Source organism: Prunus avium, chromosome 1, assembly GCF_965620075.1.
Source record: "Prunus avium chromosome 1, drPruAviu1.hap1.1, whole genome shotgun sequence".
Lineage (NCBI taxonomy): Eukaryota > Viridiplantae > Streptophyta > Magnoliopsida > Rosales > Rosaceae > Prunus > Prunus avium.
In genome coordinates, this window is record NC_142284.1 from 48,284,116 (window position 1) to 48,302,021 (window position 17,906).

The 17,906-nt window shown below is 37.6% G+C and overlaps 2 protein-coding genes across 2 annotated transcripts; both read left to right on the forward strand.

Moving 5' to 3' along the window:
• The first annotated feature begins 4,336 nt into the window (after window positions 1-4,336).
• On the forward strand, window positions 4,337-7,857 carry LOC110762553 (ent-kaurene oxidase, chloroplastic-like). The gene is made up of 8 exons (XM_021965202.2): window positions 4,337-4,591; window positions 4,779-4,939; window positions 5,879-6,040; window positions 6,142-6,282; window positions 6,399-6,656; window positions 6,742-6,903; window positions 7,009-7,203; window positions 7,304-7,857. The coding sequence occupies exons 1-8, from the start codon at window positions 4,438-4,440 to the stop codon at window positions 7,613-7,615; spliced, it is 1,545 nt and encodes a 514-aa protein (XP_021820894.1). The 5' UTR covers window positions 4,337-4,437; the 3' UTR covers window positions 7,616-7,857.
• A 2,862-nt stretch (window positions 7,858-10,719) lies between these two features.
• On the forward strand, window positions 10,720-12,017 carry LOC110762675 (Dof-type zinc finger DNA-binding family protein). The gene has a single exon (XM_021965336.2). The coding sequence runs from the start codon at window positions 10,872-10,874 to the stop codon at window positions 11,661-11,663; it is 792 nt and encodes a 263-aa protein (XP_021821028.1). The 5' UTR covers window positions 10,720-10,871; the 3' UTR covers window positions 11,664-12,017.
• Window positions 12,018-17,906: the final 5,889 nt, after the last annotated feature.

The window sequence follows — 17,906 nt, forward strand, 5'->3', positions numbered from 1 at the left end:
TGATTTGATAAAGCAACAGACACGATGCAAAACACATAGAAATTAGCAGAACCCAAGGAATGAAAAGAATTATATGGTTTAATGGTCACTCAAATTTCGGCCTAGTTCTTTTCTTCGAAAGCCAGACTATTTTTTCAATAATTTCCAATTATTTTGTATGATATTATGCCTTGTTTCGTTTCTTGACATGACAAGGTCCAAGGACCACCCCCACAGAACACAACACATGGACATTGATTTGATAGCTGGAGCTGGAGGCAATGAACACTGTTAAGTTAAACACTAATGTCTGATTAAATAATCTCATCACCAACAAAGAGTCAAATATAATAAAGTAAGAATGGCCTACTCCAAATTTATAAAACTTAGGCACAGTGTTTTTGTTTAAATATTATTTTCCAACAATATGTTCCGATATAAGATAGGGTTTCTTTTTCCTCAAAACACAAGATAATAGGAGAATAATAAGACCCTTCTGTGTCCGGAAAATCTTCTATCAGATTCGTATGTGTCATATATTTCTGTTTTCTTTCGTTGCTAAGATGCCACGCTCAGAACCAAAAAAAAAAAAAAAAAAGATGCCACGCCATGAGTTACCCCAAACCCCAAGCAAGGAACAACCACTGCATCTTCTACTTTGATTAAAGTTCCTTTTTTAGTGCTTAGTTGCTTACTAGGAGATAGAAAATCCGAACAAAAGACCTCAAATGCAAAGATAACTGTTCTCACTTCAACTACAAACCCTCTATATTTGATGTGCAAATTGGTGCTGCATCCATGCTTACTAAAAACGAAGTTCAAAATGGCTCGATTTATAAATACAAAATTACGTGACATTTTTTGTTGTTGTATCTCATAATGCAGCACAGCTCGAACCACGATGTTTCATGTCTTGCATGCTTATTCTTGTGGTCCTCAATACTTTTTTTTGGTCAACTTGTGGTCCTCAATACTACAACAACATTTCTGGCTCCCGAATGATAATAATAATAATAATTGATGAGGAGACCCCCTTTTGAATTGGGTAGGCATTACTTTTGAGTATTTTTCTTATTTTTCTTATAGTTGAATGATGTCGTCAATTCCATTCAAATTTAGCTTTACCTAAAAGCTCCATATCTCTCTCTCCAGTATCTAAGTAAGCAATTGAGAGTTCATTAAAAAAAAAAAAGTAAGCAATTGAGAGGTTTGTGGGGGCTACCACAAATATATATATATATATATGCTCACAAACATTTTCTCTGAGTTTGGTGAGTTTGGTCGTCGAGTCTCCGTATGAGACGACCATGCCAAACGTCAAGTGTTTGTGGGTGGATGTCGTTTCCAAATATAATTAATTTCATGCAAAATGCAATAATCCTAGTTATAGTGTTGCTCAGCGTGGGCCCTTAGGCTAACTTTCGGGCAAAATCACAATCAACTTTTGCTCGTTCCTTCATGGCACCATTATGGACAATAATTTTGAAGTTAGATCTTTGATGGGACATATCATATATGGTTAGATATATAATTCCTTCTATTGATGGATTTTTCAAATAATTTTATTTGAGGAATATCCTTTATAGTATCCTATGATTTTATTTTTTTTAACGATTCAAACAATCTATTTTTTAAGTTTATATTCATAGATCATCCTTCCAAAAAATTAGACAACTTAGAAAACTTTTCAACATCCAATTTTATCATACAAAATCGATGAACATGGTACTTCAAGAAAGTATTAAAATTTCAATAACACAATTGAGTGGTCAAATGATATTGGATTCAAGTGATTTTTTGTAGAGATGATCTTTGAATAATTATCTAAAACATAGACAGTAATGCGGAGTGGGCCCTAAAAAAGTGTCTTTCAAATAAGTTAAATTGAAGAATCACTCAATATATAATACAAGGACGAGGAGGATGAAGATAAAGATTCTTTCAACTTTCTCCACACTGTACGACCTCTCTAATATTCCAACACCTACAAGTCTTAGAATTGAATTTCTGAAAAATTAAAACTGCGCTGAAATTACCAAAAAATGTATTGTTTTTCCAAATGTTGGTACAACTTACGCTACCCTTTTTTTTTTTTTGATGAACTACGCTACCCTATTTTTGCCTGTAAAGAAACATGAACATCTCTAGATGCATATATTTTGGCTGGAGTTGGGCTCAAATGTTAAATTACATCCAATAAAAGCAGGTGAAAAGCATCCAAGATCCATCCCAAGGTTGCCCAATGCTTAGATTTGGGCCAGGGACAAATTGTTGCAATACACTGCACACCAAGCAATCTCTTCCCCATCTTAATATGCTTGGGCCCAAGAGTGATTTTGTGGTACTTTTCTGGACAAGTCTTTTCTTCTTTTTTTTCTTTTTTTTTGGGTAAATAAAAAGGTTTAGGGGGAGAGGAGGCTACCCTATCATGGTATACCTGGTCTCTTTGAGGACCTACAAAGGGGGTCTTAGCCCCTTTTTAAATTTTTACAAATTACCCACTAAGAGGGATTATCGACAACAAGACTCAAACATAGGCCTTGCTAGCGAAGAGAATGCTTCTTACCAACTCAACCAACCCTTGTAGGCACTTTTCTTTTTTCTTTGGGTTCATTGAATTATGTTAATTTTATATGCCATCAATTCATTTCCCTTTCAATTATCAATAATATATATAGTAATATTTTCTTCCTCTTGTTAGATACATAGTATGTTATATTACCAAATAGTCAATCTCTCAACATAGTATGTTAGTGTTCAGAAAATTAGCTAATTAGTTTATCAACGTATTTTTCCCATAAGGACACCACAGACAACGTTCAAATTTCAAAGCTTTGTCTAAAACAATGGACCAAAACCGAAATTGAAGATTAAAGGTGGTGTCTTTCACGAGCGGCAAGGAAAAACCCAAAGCCCAACTCACCAAGCAGGACAGTGTCACAGACAGAGTCACAACTAAGAGTATCATTGACCGATATGTCAAAAGTGCCACATAAATATTTAACGACTACAAATAATATCTTACATCACTCCAACCGAATTATCAAGCTGATGTGGAATGAAGGCTAGAGGTTTAGCTGTTACTTTCGACATCCTAAGAGCATCTCCAACCGATATGTCAAAAGTGCCACATAGATATTTAACAGCTAGAAATAAAATCTCACACACTCCAACCGATGTGTCAAAGCTGATGTGAAATGAAAGCTGAAGATTGAGATGTTATTTTTGACATCCCAAAAGCAAGATGTCAAATGAATATTTTATTATTTTTTCTTTTCTATTCTTTTTAATTAAAAAAAAATCAACACTAAAATGTAATAAAATAATAATTTAATTTGACATATCGGATGGAGTGTAAAGTTGTGTAAGATGTCAAATTGCCACACCAACCATCAAATTTAAATTTGATGTTTGGTATTTGACATCTCCCTTGGAGATGCTCTAAAAGCAAGATATCAATTGAATATTTTATTATTTTTTAAAGACAACTGGTTGTTACTTTCATTTATTATTTTCTTCTTTATCTTGAATGATTTGACAGTTACAAATTTTTTCCTTCTTTCTCTTTCCAATTTATTTTCTATCTTGAATGAACATTTAAATGTAATAAAATAATAATTTAATTTGACATATTAGGTGGAGTATAAAATTGTGTAACTGTCAAATTGCCATATCAGCCATCAAATTTAAATATGATGTTTGTTTGGTATTTGACAACTCCCCTGGAACAAAGCGCGCCAAATAAAACATAAGGGTCATGCTAGGGAGACCAACTTGGGTACCAACTCTCTAATAGAGGTGGAGCCCACCAATACAATGGGTCCCACGCTCTATTAGAGAGTTGGTCTCCCAAGTTGGTCTCCCTAGCATTTTCCAAAACATAAACATATAAAGAAAAGAACTAAACTTTGTTTCGTGACACGTACAAAGCCTACAAGGTAGAAGAATTATTAGTTTTCTAATTTAAGGCCAACGCATGAAATGAATCTGGAACCGTTTCGATACCCAGATGACATCCAAAATGCCATTTTTGTCCCCGTGCCCGAGAGTGACTGGCCATATTAGGAACAAAAGGCCAAAATGGCATCACTATGTTTGAGCTTACCAAATAGAAAATGACAGACCAATGGAGCATATTTAGATTCAGGAGAAGGAAGGGCCATCACGTTTTGAGTGGGCATATTCCTGTACCGCAACTACCTTAGAAAGATGACGAATTTCTTCTTCTGTTTTAGCCAACTCGGTGCTTATTAATGCTTATCCTTCCCCTCTCACTCTCTTTTGTAACTTCCTTTTCTGTCTAAGCACAAATTTTCACACCCCACCATATAATATATATATATATATATATATATATATATATATATATATATATGCTTTTGTGTTGGGTGATTTCAAGTCTCAAAAGCATTCCCAACGGACCCAAGTTCCTTTCCTTTTAGCTTTCTGGGAAAATCAATGGCCCCCATTCAACAAGTCCTTCAAGATTTTCAAGCATTGCCCTTTGCCATCCCTGTTGCACTGGGTGCTCTGTCTTTGCTTTTCCTGTTTTCCATCAAAGGTTTAATCTTTACCAAGAAGAGTGCATTTTCCCAACTCCCTTCTGTGCCAGGTACATATTTCTCAGTCTTTGCCTTAATTTGCATGTCATGTTCTTCTTCTTTGAGATTTTCTCTTGATCAGTGATCATGAGATTTCTGCTTTTATCTTTTTCATTATTAGTTTTTTGGAATTTAAGAAAGAAGATGCAATGATTATTGTGTAATTAACTTGGGAATTTGTTTGGGGTGTGTATGCAGTGGTACCAGGGCTGCCGGTGGTGGGGAATTTGCTGCAACTGAAGGATAAGAAGCCTTACAAGACGTTTACAAAGTGGGCTGAGAAGTATGGACCTATCTATTCTATCCGGACTGGTGCTTCAACCGTGGTTGTTCTCAATACTACGGATGTTGCCAAAGAGGTACTTTTCTTCTTCTCGTTTCTGCTGATCTCAGGGGAATCTGCAACTCAGGCTTTACATATAACTTGTCCCATTTTTATCTCACCAATCTCTATGTACCATGTCACATATTCGAAGGGTACTTTCGTTATTTGAGGAAAAAAATCTAATATCTATTCATAAGTTTATTATTGACCAATCACCATAGATGTTGTTTATACCAACTTACCAAGTGAGTTCAGTGTTTACCATCTCATAAGATGAAAAATAGAGCGGGCTTTGTGTCTAAAACTTCATAGTTGGGAAAAATTTGGTTGCTTGTTAGGCCTCTCTTATTAGCTAGACTAGCTTCATTTGTGCTGAAGTTTGGTAGCAAACAGAGGACTTTGAAGTGAACTCAAGCTGAAACGTTTGATATTTAAGTTAAAGAAGAGGCAGGTTTTTCACGCTTTGATCTTTCTGAAAATTTTCGTGTGGACAAGTAATTAATTACTTTCTTGCAATAACAACTGCGTTCTGTGTCTCAATGTGTCATTCGCAATCTCATGGAGAATTAAGACTCTATAGCTGAGGTTGCAGTTTATGAGAATCATACTTATTGTATAGCATTATCAATTATGAGATACAAAAGCCCCCTGTGTTTTCCTTAATGCCGTGAAAGATCGATTGGGTTGAGTTTTCTACTGATTACCCACATATGGGTTTAATATTGTCCATTGGCATCATTATAGATTTTGATGAGAAACAGCAGTGTCCTGGATGCCCTATGGCAATGATCAAAGTGTCCTAACAATGAAGTTCTGTTTCTTAAATATCCAATATGTTCAAGCTTAATACGTATATGATACAGGGCTGGTTTTATCTTGTACATGAGTGCTTCTATGTTATTATTTTCCTTTTGGTATGAAGTCATCGGTTGTATATATTGGTCACCACTTTCTGCTCTAATGGTTGTTTCAGGCCATGGTGACCAGATATTTATCCATGTCAACGAAAAAGCTATCAAAGGCACTAAAGATTCTCACTTGCAATAAATGTATGGTTGCAATAAGTGACTACAACGACTTTCACAAGATGATAAAACGATACATACTCACAAATGTTCTTGGAGCAAATGCTCAGGTTGATTTTTACAGTTTTTGTTCTCACTTAATTTGTGTGCTTACTGTTTTTGTTGCCATAATAAAGTAGATCTTGTTATAAATCCATTTAATAATATGCAGAAGCGACACCGAAGCCACAGAGATACCATGAGGGAGAATGTTGCAAGCCGATTGCATGCTCATGTAAAGAACGCTCCTCAAGAAGCTATTAATTTCAGGAAAATATTTGAATATGAACTCTTTGGAATTTCATTGAAGCAAGTGAGTGTTTCATCATTTCGTTTGAAAAAATTATTCTTTGACTTTTGTTCCTTGTGCTTGACATTGCAATTACAAAATCAAGAACATAGAATCAACTAGCATAATGGGATATGCAGGCCATAGGAAAGAACATAGAAGACTCCATTTATGTGGAGGAGCTTGGCACCACGTTGTCGAGAGATGAGATCTTTAAGGTTCTAGTGCTTGACATAATGGAGGCTGCAATTGATGTTGATTGGAGAGATTTCTTCCCTTACCTGAGATGGGTTCCCAATAAGAGCTTAGAAATGAAAATTCAGAGACTCTATACCCGCAGGAGTGCAGTAATGAATGCCCTGATCGATGATCGGAAGAAGGGAATTGCTTCAGGAGAGGTGTGTTCTTTTCTTACTTTCAAATGCATTATTTTCTGGAACTTCTCAGTTGTTGTTTCTGTAACTTGACTGAGATATGAAACAGGAATTAAATTGTTATACCGACTACTTGCTTTCTGAAGCAAAAACGCTTACATCAGAGCAAATAGCTATGTTGCTTTGGGAGACAATTATCGAGACAGCGGATACAACATTGGTAACAACAGAATGGGCTATGTATGAAATTGCTAAAGATTCAAACCGACAGGTACTTTTAATTTCAGTCACTAATTTTTCCAGTTGTTATATGCATTTTTTTAAATTTTTGGTTTTATCTGTAACTGATATTGGTGGTTGCCTCTTTATGAAACAGGGTCGTCTCTATCAAGAAATCCAAAATGTTTGTGGATCCAACAAGATCACTGAGGAACATTTGTCCCAACTGCCATACCTGAGTGCTATTTTCCATGAAACTCTAAGGAAGCACAGTCCAGCTCCAATAGTTCCTTTAAGATATGCACATGAAGATACCCAATTAGGAGGTTACTATGTTCCTGCTGGATCAGAGGTAATTGATAAACAAATATGCCATGAGATTTCTCATCTCTCTCTTTTTATTTTATTTACAGATGTTGTTATTGATCTTTCAAGTAACTTGTAATGTGCAGATTGCTATTAATATATACGGGTGCAACATGGACAAGAATCAATGGGAAAGCCCTGGAGAATGGAAGCCGGAGAGATTTTTTGAGCCAAAATACGATCCAATGGATTTGTACAAGACCATGGCATTTGGAGCTGGAAAGAGGGTTTGTGCTGGTTCTCTTCAGGCAATGCTAATAGCCTCCACCACAATTGGTAGGCTGGTGCAGGAGTTTGAGTGGAAGCTGAGAGATGGAGAGGAAGAAAATGTTGATACTGTTGGGCTCACCACACACAAACTCCACCCAATGCATGCCATCCTGAAACCAAGAAATTAGCCTCAAATTTCGTTTCTGTTCCAAGCCCACAAGTTGTTTGTGGCTGAGGCTTTTGCGTTGCTTATTGCCTAGACTTTTTTTTTTTTTTTTCCTTTTTCTAAATTTAAGATGATTCTAGGCTTTATCAACTTCGTTATGCCATCTGAAGAACAAATGTAATCACACAGGTGAATAACTTATGAAGTATTTCTGTTGAATGATATCAGCATCCTTATGCCTTCTTAATCTTTATCTTTTCTGCATTCAAACTTCATTTATGTTAATTACTTCTGATTCTGGTGCATGTAATTAAGCATGAAGCTGAGACTACATATTAAAATGGGACCAGAAAATGATGTGAGACTGCCAATTATTATAAAAAATATTGTCCTTTTATGTAATCTGTAACTACCTCATACCTGACGTTATTGAAGAAATAAATGGGCAATGACAATAATTCAAGTTCACAGTAGAAACAAGAATGTTTTGTTCATAAGTACAGCTAATTATTTCTTCTAAATATCCAATAAAAAGCTTCTGCATTTGCTGTCCACAGAATTTGTCACACCAATTTATCAAGTGTGATGGCAAGGCAGCATTATTTAAGCCTCAGCAAAGTAAAGGTCATACCATGAATTAAAATAACAAGCAGAGGGGAGTTGTGTTTCAAGGAAACTTCATGAATGACAATAAACTTACTAGTGCCAAGCAAATAAATCACAAGTGAGTAGGCAAATAGTTTGTTTGGCATTTTCGTGGTAATAATTGGGTTCATGGTCGGTTGTGTGTGAGGCCAAAACGGATAAGAAAATGATGTGAATTAGTCAAACCGTCCAGCCTCAATCTCTGGCCTAGTCCTTGATCTACATCAATGTGATGGGTTGGGTTTGGTGGGCACTTCTTTCAGCATCACATAAAAAGACACAGGAAATTTTAGAATCAGTATCAGAGCTGTCGTTTATAAAACTTTTGTTGGGAAGTAAATGCACATTTTGAATGCCACTGAAAGTTTGCATAGTTATTACTAACATCCAAATCATGCAAGTAATTACACGTTTCTGCATTAATTTATTTATTTCCCACACCAACACTGCAAGAATCAAATTGGTATGTCTCTGTTTCGTTTTTGCTTTCTTGTTGCTCTGTAGGAAATTTTGTTTATGGCATTTCTGTAGGAAAGTTGACATATGCGACAAGAGCGAGAGGCCAAAGGCAAAGGTGTGATGAATGAAGTAGAGGGCATGCCGCACCACACCAAACTTTTCTTTATTATGAAAATCATTGCAAAAAACATTCTCCTCTTGTGAAAGGAAAAGAAGAAAAAACCAATAAATAATGGATGCAACTTGCAAGTAGAAACACTGTATAAAGTAGACAAATTAAATTATGAATGTCAGAAGAAATGTAATTTAATCTGGGCAAGCTCATGGGTCCACCACTGAAGACTATTTCTCTCCTTGATGAGTTTCCTTTGCAGTGTGTAGAGCGGTGTGTATAGAAGTCACCGTTGAGAAGTCAAAACTGAAAAAATCTGACAGAGAGAGTGGCAAACAAATCACACACACACACACACACTCTCCATATGTGATTGACAACGACGTACGAAGGAGAGACAATCCTGCAGGATGCGGGCCCCTCCCCCCTCCTCTTTCTTTTGAGCTGATAATGAGCTTTGGCTTGTCCATTGACTGGCTGCTGGAGCCGCTAGCCGAGTCGTTCATGAACTGACTAGGTCAAGTGATCGCTCTTACGAATGAGGTCAGATTATTTTCAATTTACAAGGTAAGGCCCGCGTGCAAGTCTATGCCACGAGAAAAACTTCCCTTATAAACTTTTTAGAAAGAAAAAAAAAGTAATAATATGAAACGAAAATAGGGAAGTATTTATTCTATACAAATCATTATCTTTAGAAGTGTCATGTCTGGAAAATGAATGAATATCATATCATGCAGCATGATGAGATATATATATAAAACATGAACATAATAACTTATATGTATATAACATGAAGATATAACAGGAAGTATATAGGTAGAAGTGGGAAAGAGAAGCAAAAGAAGGAAATGAAAGATTGTGATGGAGAAGGGTCACGGGGAGCGAGAAAATGAGGCACAAGAGGCAGAAGGGTGAAAGAGAAAGTGACTTGGGCCCCAAGCGGAAGGATGAGAAGAATCTCTGAGGCCTCTTAAGTTGTAGGGATGCAGTTATCTGCAGGACTTAGGCATGTAGGCTGTGCATGTGGACATACAGGCATATAGGTAGAAGAGCTAAGACTAGACACCAGACAGCACTAGAATAGGAGACTACTGATACTGACCTCAGGCACACACCTCCCCAGACGACAAGAGGAGAGAAAATAAAAGAGCATAGAAAGAGAGCGCAAGGAGGCAAACCCAATAATTGCTTCCCACGCTGCCCGACACCCATCATATTGTCGGTCTTCTCCCTTCTCTCCCTAGTCGACGGTTGGACCTTTTTTCCAATTCCTTTTCTTTTCGATATCTTAAGTACGAGTTGGAATTTAATTTAAAACCCCTGATGCATGCGTAACTATTCTTAACTCAAACGAAAATACTAAGAAAACAACACTAATCTATACAATATTTGTTGTTGGAGATGGAACCTACTTGTGGTGGTATTCCCTCTCTCATCCTTTTCCCCCTCACCATGCCTACAGTTCTAATTCTTTTTCTTGAATGCATTGAACAGGAATGAAAACAACTCTCTTTTGCAAAAGATCAAAACAACTTGGGTTTGTGGTGGTCGAGGAGGATGACATGAAGTTGGTCTCGTCTGGTCCCATGCGTTTACAATTTGCACCACTTGAGTTGAGTTTTATTTTTATTTTTATGACATGGAAGTTGAGTAGATTTCACGCCAATGCTTTCCTGATACGCCACCCTACCCAGCTTCCCACCCTCCACGTCACCACCAGCCGTACTTCCTCACAGTAAAAGTAAAAGTAAAAGCAAAATGAGATAAAAATGATGAATAATCAATTCACATGTAAAACCAATTAATTAATTAGCATTAAAATTAGGCGGTAATTGAGCTGAGCCACGCGTCGCGCCACCTTCAACATCGTACACAATGCCCACAGAGAGAGAGAGAGAGAGAAGCACCTTCACGAATCACAATTACACTCTCCTCCATAAAAACCTCTCACTCCTTCCAAAACTTCTCCTCCTCCCCCTCTCTCCAATCTCCACACATCTGTCTCCTTGTTCTGGAGAAACACAAATGCCAAAACCCCTCTCTGACAACGACACCAACCACGATGCCGTTTGAATCTGAAGACAATAATCAAAAGCCACCCTCAACGACGACGACGACAAAAGTCCAACAAAGCATGGGTCACCAGCCACCGCCCCAAACCGACCCGCTTCACTGCCCGCGCTGCGATTCCACCAACACCAAGTTCTGCTACTACAACAACTACAACCTCGCTCAGCCCCGCCACTTCTGCAAGTCCTGCCGCCGCTACTGGACCCAAGGCGGCACCCTCCGCGACGTCCCCGTCGGTGGCGGCTCTCGCAAGAACTCCAAGCGCTCTCGCTCCACCACTTGCTCCTCCTCTTCCTGCTCGCCTTCCTCTTCCTCGCTCACCCAAGAGGTCACCTCAGTCGCTACCGCGAAACCCGTTTCCTTGTCCGCTGAAGTGAAGCCAGAGCCGGCCTCAGATGTTGACCATTTGATGGACCTGAACGAGAACGTGGTCGGGAACGGGGGTTTTACTTCGCTGTTGAATTCTCAGGGGCCACCTCCACCTGGGTTCTTGGCGCTTGGTGGGTATGGGTACGGGTACGGATACGGGTCGGCGTTTGGTCACGGGCTTGATGAAGTGGGCGATGCTTTTGGCCATGGCAGCAAAGGGGTTTGGGCTTTTCCTGAGGTCGGTGACTTTCCAAGTACTGTCATTGACCATAACAATAACAATGGTGCTCCTTCCGGGTGCAACACGTGGCAGATGACAACCGGTGCTGATGGTGGATTTGTCGATGGGGATTGCTTTGCTTGGCCGGAGCTCGAGATCTCCATGATGCCTGCTTCAGGCAAAACTTTCAAGTAACAGAAACACTCTTTTCCCATTTCCAGAATTTCAACAACAACAAAAAAAAATCATTTTCCTTTTTTTTTTTTCTTTCTGGGTTATGGGTTTTCCGAGTCGTACTGAAATTGTGGGTCGTATACTGGGTTTCTTAGTCTTTCTGATCATCTGATGGTCTTTTTTGGGTTTTTGGGTCAGAGTCTCTGTGGTGGGTATAGAATAGATCACTATAGGTTGGAAAAGGTAGTTGCTTTTGGTTACTTCTTTTCGTCTTAGGGTTTTGTTTGTACTGGCTTTGTAAATCTTTTGGGACTACCACCTGTCTTTGACAGAAATGCTGCAAGAAAATGGACAAAAATGACTGCTTTTTGGGTATGTTGCGTTTACTTTGCATGCTATAATTTCTTTCTTTCTTTCAATTTGAACTTCTGGGATGAATTTGCATAAAAGCATGAATCTTTTGTACCTTTAAACTTCATCTGACAAGCAATCGAGCTATTATATTTGTTTGGTAAAGAATTGAACTTCGTGTATGAACTCTGATACAACAGTAATTAATTAATCTGTGTTGTGTGAAGAAGATGGCACGTTTGGGTGGATATTGAGACTAATTTCAGTTAGTTTAACAGAGTGATCAATTTTAATTCCTCTATAATTGGATCATTCTTGGATTTGTCTACCTAAGCGCACATCGGCACACGAGCCATGATGAATCGAGTCCCACGCGAAATTAACTTGGTTGATTGAGCCGATTTGATTAAATGTTATGAGAAGCCAGACATGAGCCGACAGTTTTAAAGGGATTAGCTCTAATAGACTGTATGCCTACTTAAGAACTGGACGACTAGGAGTTAAATGGTGTTAATTAGAATAATGGAGCACCTAATTGGTTTTCATTTGAAGTTGATACGACCAAAACCCTACACATCAGTTTCTAAGGTTTTATGTTTATCTGCTCAGTTCTGTATTGAATATGCTGTGTTGTTTCCTGTTTGGCATTATATACTGAAATGGGAGACTTTGATTTTGATTTTGAACTAGATGCCACCGACCAGGGACCACTTGTTGCATGGTTCATTGTGTTGTGGATAATGCTGAAAGCTGACAGTGCTGCTTCATTTGGAATTAGAATTAGCTTTTCTGCTCGATTCCATTGCAATGCAAGAGAAACTTACCCATCTGGTTTCATTACTTCTCTCTATTTTCCTACTCAAGTCACCCGTCACAGTCACAGGAGGTGAGAGATAGAGAGAATGGGACAGGGAAGTAGTTTTGCTCCAAAGCTGAACCTCTAGTTAATAGACTTTAAGACCACGTTTTGTGGGTTCAACTGGACTTAGATTCTTCAATTAAAATGAACCATATTTCTGACCATTATTTGGTGTGCTGCTGAGATTGGATTTTATTAAATTAGACAACTGTCCAAGACATTAGGTGGGACTCATAAAGACTGGTTTGGACTTCCAATCTCCAAACCAAACCATCAATTTAACTTATCCAAATATTCTCCTGGTGCCTATAGTTCCTTGATTTGTGGTTAGGTTGAACTGAGGGTAAATTCAGTGCGCATCCCGCTGAAGTTTATTCTAATCTCCAAACCCGGTCGTAGGTTTCCCATTTGGCCATTGGTTTAATATTGCTGGCAGCACAAACGTAATAATATAAAGATGAATTAGAACAATCATGTTCTGCTGCACAAGTTAACGTCCGTTGTTTGTGCTGCGATCAATCAATCGAATTTAAGCACGGAGATATCCACCACAACAATCCATGCATGCCCACATGCACTTTTCAAATTACTAAATTAAAATCATAATTAAAGATGTGATACTATAATTATAATATACCTCTGTCAGGTGGAGTCATCATTCTTGTTGTAGGGATATTTGTCACCCCACCCCACCCAACCAAACACGCCTTTCCCTCTTCATCTTGAATTAAGAATTGCCATCATTCTTAATTTAAATATAAATAAACACAATTGTACAAGTGCATGAAGCAAACCTCCTCATTTTCCTCGAAGCATCCATTATCATTGCAATCCCACGACATTATTACTTGATTAAATAAGTAATTAAGGAGTTGGTCTAGATGCATTTAGAGCACTTCCATTCATTTATTATGGCAAAAGATAAGAGAAAGCAAGGGCATTTACTGTTCACATGAATAGCATATGTCCTAACAATATTTTTGTTGTTTTTCCATCCATTACCATGCCAACCCAAGAGCAATTACTATTCACATATGATAAATTTTATTTATATGTATGAGATTAATAATAATAATAAATTAATGGGTATGTATAAAAAATATATATATTCTAGATTTTTTTGGTAATTATTTAGAATTATTTCCAATTTTTTTAAAATAAGAATTTCACTATTGACGTCAGTGCCTTTAAGCAACAGCTCGGGCTGTTCTTGCCTTCGAACCTGCCCAGTCTTGGTGCTACCCACCATCTGCTGGTGCTAGATTTGATCGCTGGAGTAGGTTTCTTTGGCTGGGGGCCCTTTTGACATAGCAAGTCCAATCGCTTGACTTGCTCTTAGAAGCCTCCAATAAGGGTTTCTCACAACCAATTGGTAAGACATGGGTAAGGTTTAGGTAGGTTTCAGGTTTAACTCAAAATCATCACAAATAGATAAATTTTCTAGGGTCGGTTTATGTATTGCGAGGGATTTTCATATTTGTAGTTTTTGTATTTGTTTTGTGTGTTTTGGTGTGTTTGTAGTTCTTTCGCTCATCATTAGTCCTGGTGGCGATGTCTCAATCTTTATGGACGCAGCGATACTTTGGCGTTTGGTGGTGTTTCTGCTTTTAGTTGGCTCTGGTTTTATGCCAGTTTGGACTCTGACTTTATGTCAATTTTGGGCTCTGACTTTATATCAGTTCTGGGCCCTGGCTTTTTGCATGTTTGAGTTTTATTTTTAATGGGTGTGTTTACTATTGCATTTGTTTGGACTCATTTTTATGAGTTCCACCATCATGTAATTGACATTGGCTTTCTATTAATGAAACTTGATTCCGAACAAAAAAGAAGCACCTGCAATTTGTTTGGACCAATTTGTATTCTATTATATAGTTTAGGTAGGTGAGGTTGGGGCCAAATCAAATTCAACTTACCCAAAAAACATGCAATGAAAGTGGGCCCAATTTAACTTATAAATTATAATGACCCAAAAGCATGCAATGAAACTGGGGCCAATCCAAATTATAGTCCAGGCTAACTTTTCTGGGAGCTTCTATAGTGAGGGGAAAGTTATAAGGGGTGTTTTTGAGGGGTATGTAAGAGCCGTTGGATTTCATCCAACGGTGAGTTTTCAATATTGGCTTTTTGGTAAAACCGGGTTGAAATTACCCATACCAAAGAGATGCAATCCGAAAGTGTAAAGCACGCTCTCTCATCCTGGTTAACCCTCCTTCCTCCCAAGCCACCCACTCTGCAATATGTTTTTCTTCTCTCTCTCTCTCTCTCTCTCGCCATCTCTGGTTTGTGGTTATCAAAGAACCAAAATCCATTCAGCAAATATCTTGCAACCAACACAGACACAACGGAGGGTTTTGGGTCTTTTTTTTTTATTATTGACACTTTATCATCTCAAAAATTCATTTTCTAACGCCCAACTTATCCTAATTCCTCTCCTCTCTCGCACTCTCTCAAATCTTGCCTCAGCTCCAGCTCGCCAGCCATCTCCCTACTGTCCAATCCAGTTCTCCACCCATCAATCGTCATAACCCAGCTCTCCTCAAATTCGGAACCCTAGCTTGACCCTAGCCAAGCCGCCGCAACTCACGACCTCCGTTGTCGACCTCCACCGCGAAGCCACTATCGCGACTCCACAGCCCAGCCACAGTCGCGACCTCCGTTGTCGTTCTCGACAGCGGTGAGTTCTGATATTAGTTTTGTACTCTCTGTCTGTTATAAATTCGTTGATCCCCTTTTCTTATAATTGCAACATTAGGGGCATTCATGGGCTCCATTTTTGGCTACGGTCCTCTATCTCTCTCCCTCTCCTTCTCTGTAAGTCCTCTTCTTCTCCGTCTTCAAATTTCAGTAATCCTCTTTACCACTAACCTGAACCACCTACTTCTCTGGTTCTCTTCTTCTTCATGTCATTCAATTTCAATTTTTTTTATTTCTAAATTCTATTTTAGGGATTTAGGAATTAGGGATTCAGTTGGGTTAATTTTGAAATTCTAATTTAGCGATTCATTCAATGCCTAATTTATGAGCTGTGGCTTTATGAATTATCAAGTGGACTACTTGTTTTTAATTGATCATTGATAATAGTATTATTGTAATTTTTAATTGATCTTTGCATATTTCATATTTTAGCCTTACAATTTTAGTGGCTGGGCAGCTTGCAATTTTGTGTAGACAGGTTATTAAATTCTTCTAGTATTAATGGAAGTTGTGTTACTAAATTATCAGTAGCTACGCTCTTGGTTGACATGGTTGTTCTGAATTGTAAGATTAGCTTACTATTCGATGAACCCACTTGCTGATATTAGGAAATGGAGTTATTAATTGAAATGAATGGGAATGTGCTTGTTTCTTATGCTATTAGATTTTGTGTGAGTGTGATGCTAATTAGCCTTTGAAATACACATCTTTTGGTGTTAATATTTGAAGTATTGGAACATGGGAAAGTTGAAAACAGGCATCTTCATGAGATGCTTGAGCAAAATTTGAAGTATTTCAAGAGCATTAAGTAGACCTCCCTTGATATGGCTTGCTATAAAATGTAACATATGGATCTGAATTCCTTGTTCTAAAGTTGCCCCTCTAGATTATTTGTTTCAATTCATGATTCTTTTACACCTATATAGAAACATAGGATTGGTTTGTTTTTATTTTATCTGGAATTGTTTGTTTTTTAGAAAATGGAGAATATTGAACAACTTCAGAATATTGCCTTCTTTAGGAAGCTTATATAAAGTACATGTGGAGCTTCTTGAGTCAGACAATTCCACATTGCCCCATTTTTTGCCAAACCATCTGATGATTTTTTAATGGTTCTTTTTGTTCCTAATCATGTTCCCGTACTTTGTACAGGAATAGTTACTTTTCTTTAATCTTATCGGATTGGAATGCAGCTGTTTTTTAGTTTCATTGTTCTGTGTATTTCTATTATGGATGTTGTAGTTGTATCTGGTTCTGTATTGATGTTATGGATGTTGTTTGGTTATATTGATTATTGGTTGGTTGATTAAGTTCACCCCTTGAGGTGTTTTGATGTTTGGTTCTGTCCCTCTTATTTAGTTTAACATTTTCTTTGTGCTTTATGTGTTCCAATTTTTCCGATTTTCTCTTGCTGGTGTTCTAGGTTAGGAAGCTCTTTGCCTATTAGTATGAGTTTCTTAGGTCTTTTAGTTTCTGATTGCGGTTTTCTTGTCTTAGTTTCTATTTTATTTTTTTGGTCTTTGTTTCTCCTTTTTGCTAATTTCTTGTTTTGCCATCTCTTCTGCAGGTTTTTTTTTTTTTTTTTAATGACAGTTGGACCTAGATTTTTGACTTATGGAAGATTGTTGTTATTGAGAACCATCATCAATTTGGCGTGGGGCAACATTCCATTCTGTCACAGGAAGTGTGCTGTAATTATATGGAAAAAAAAAACATGTAATTGAGGAACTATATTTTAATCATGTAATTTAGTCCTCATTCAATGAAATTGAGTTCAATTTACTTGAGAAAGCTCAGTCTTGAATTTGTTCTTTTTATATTCGCAAGTGTGTGCAATAGAAACATACTTTTTTTTTTCAAAGAACAATGGAAAATTACTTTTACTTATATTATACATTGAAGAGAGAACATTGTATACGTTGTGTATTATGTCCCAGTATTCCCCCCTCCTCCTCTCTCTCTCTCTCTCTCTCTCTCTCTCTCTCTCTCTCTCTCTCTCTCTCTCTCTCTCTCTCTCTCTCAGATGGACTATTGGAGTTTTCGTATTGCCAATGTATAGCCTCCTATTGCCCTAGTATTCCCATTATATAGCCTCCAATTGCCTTCATATTGCCATTGTATTGCCCTAATTACTTTTGTATTGTCATTGTATTGCCCTTAATTGTCTTTGTATTGCCCCAATTTCCTTTGTAATTGAAGATAATGCCATAAAGAGTTTGTAACAATTTTCAATGTATTTTTCTGATTTTTAATTATTTATTTACGAATTTTTTTATAAAAAAACAAAACAAAACAAGGATCAAAATGGACAGTGGTGCAATCACTGGAGGACAATCAGTCAGCCACACTGACCGCGCCCA

Bases quoted from the DNA above. Each gene is read 5' to 3' on its own strand.
- LOC110762675 (XM_021965336.2), top strand. From the start codon at position 10,872: ATGCCGTTTGAATCTGAAGACAATAATCAAAAGCCACCCTCAACGACG.
- LOC110762553 (XM_021965202.2), top strand. From the start codon at position 4,438: ATGGCCCCCATTCAACAAGTCCTTCAAGATTTTCAAGCATTGCCCTTT. The intron at 4,940-5,878 runs GTACTTTTCTTC...TGGTTGTTTCAG, and splicing joins CTACGGATGTTGCCAAAGAG to GCCATGGTGACCAGATATTT. The intron at 6,657-6,741 runs GTGTGTTCTTTT...GATATGAAACAG, and splicing joins AGGGAATTGCTTCAGGAGAG to GAATTAAATTGTTATACCGA.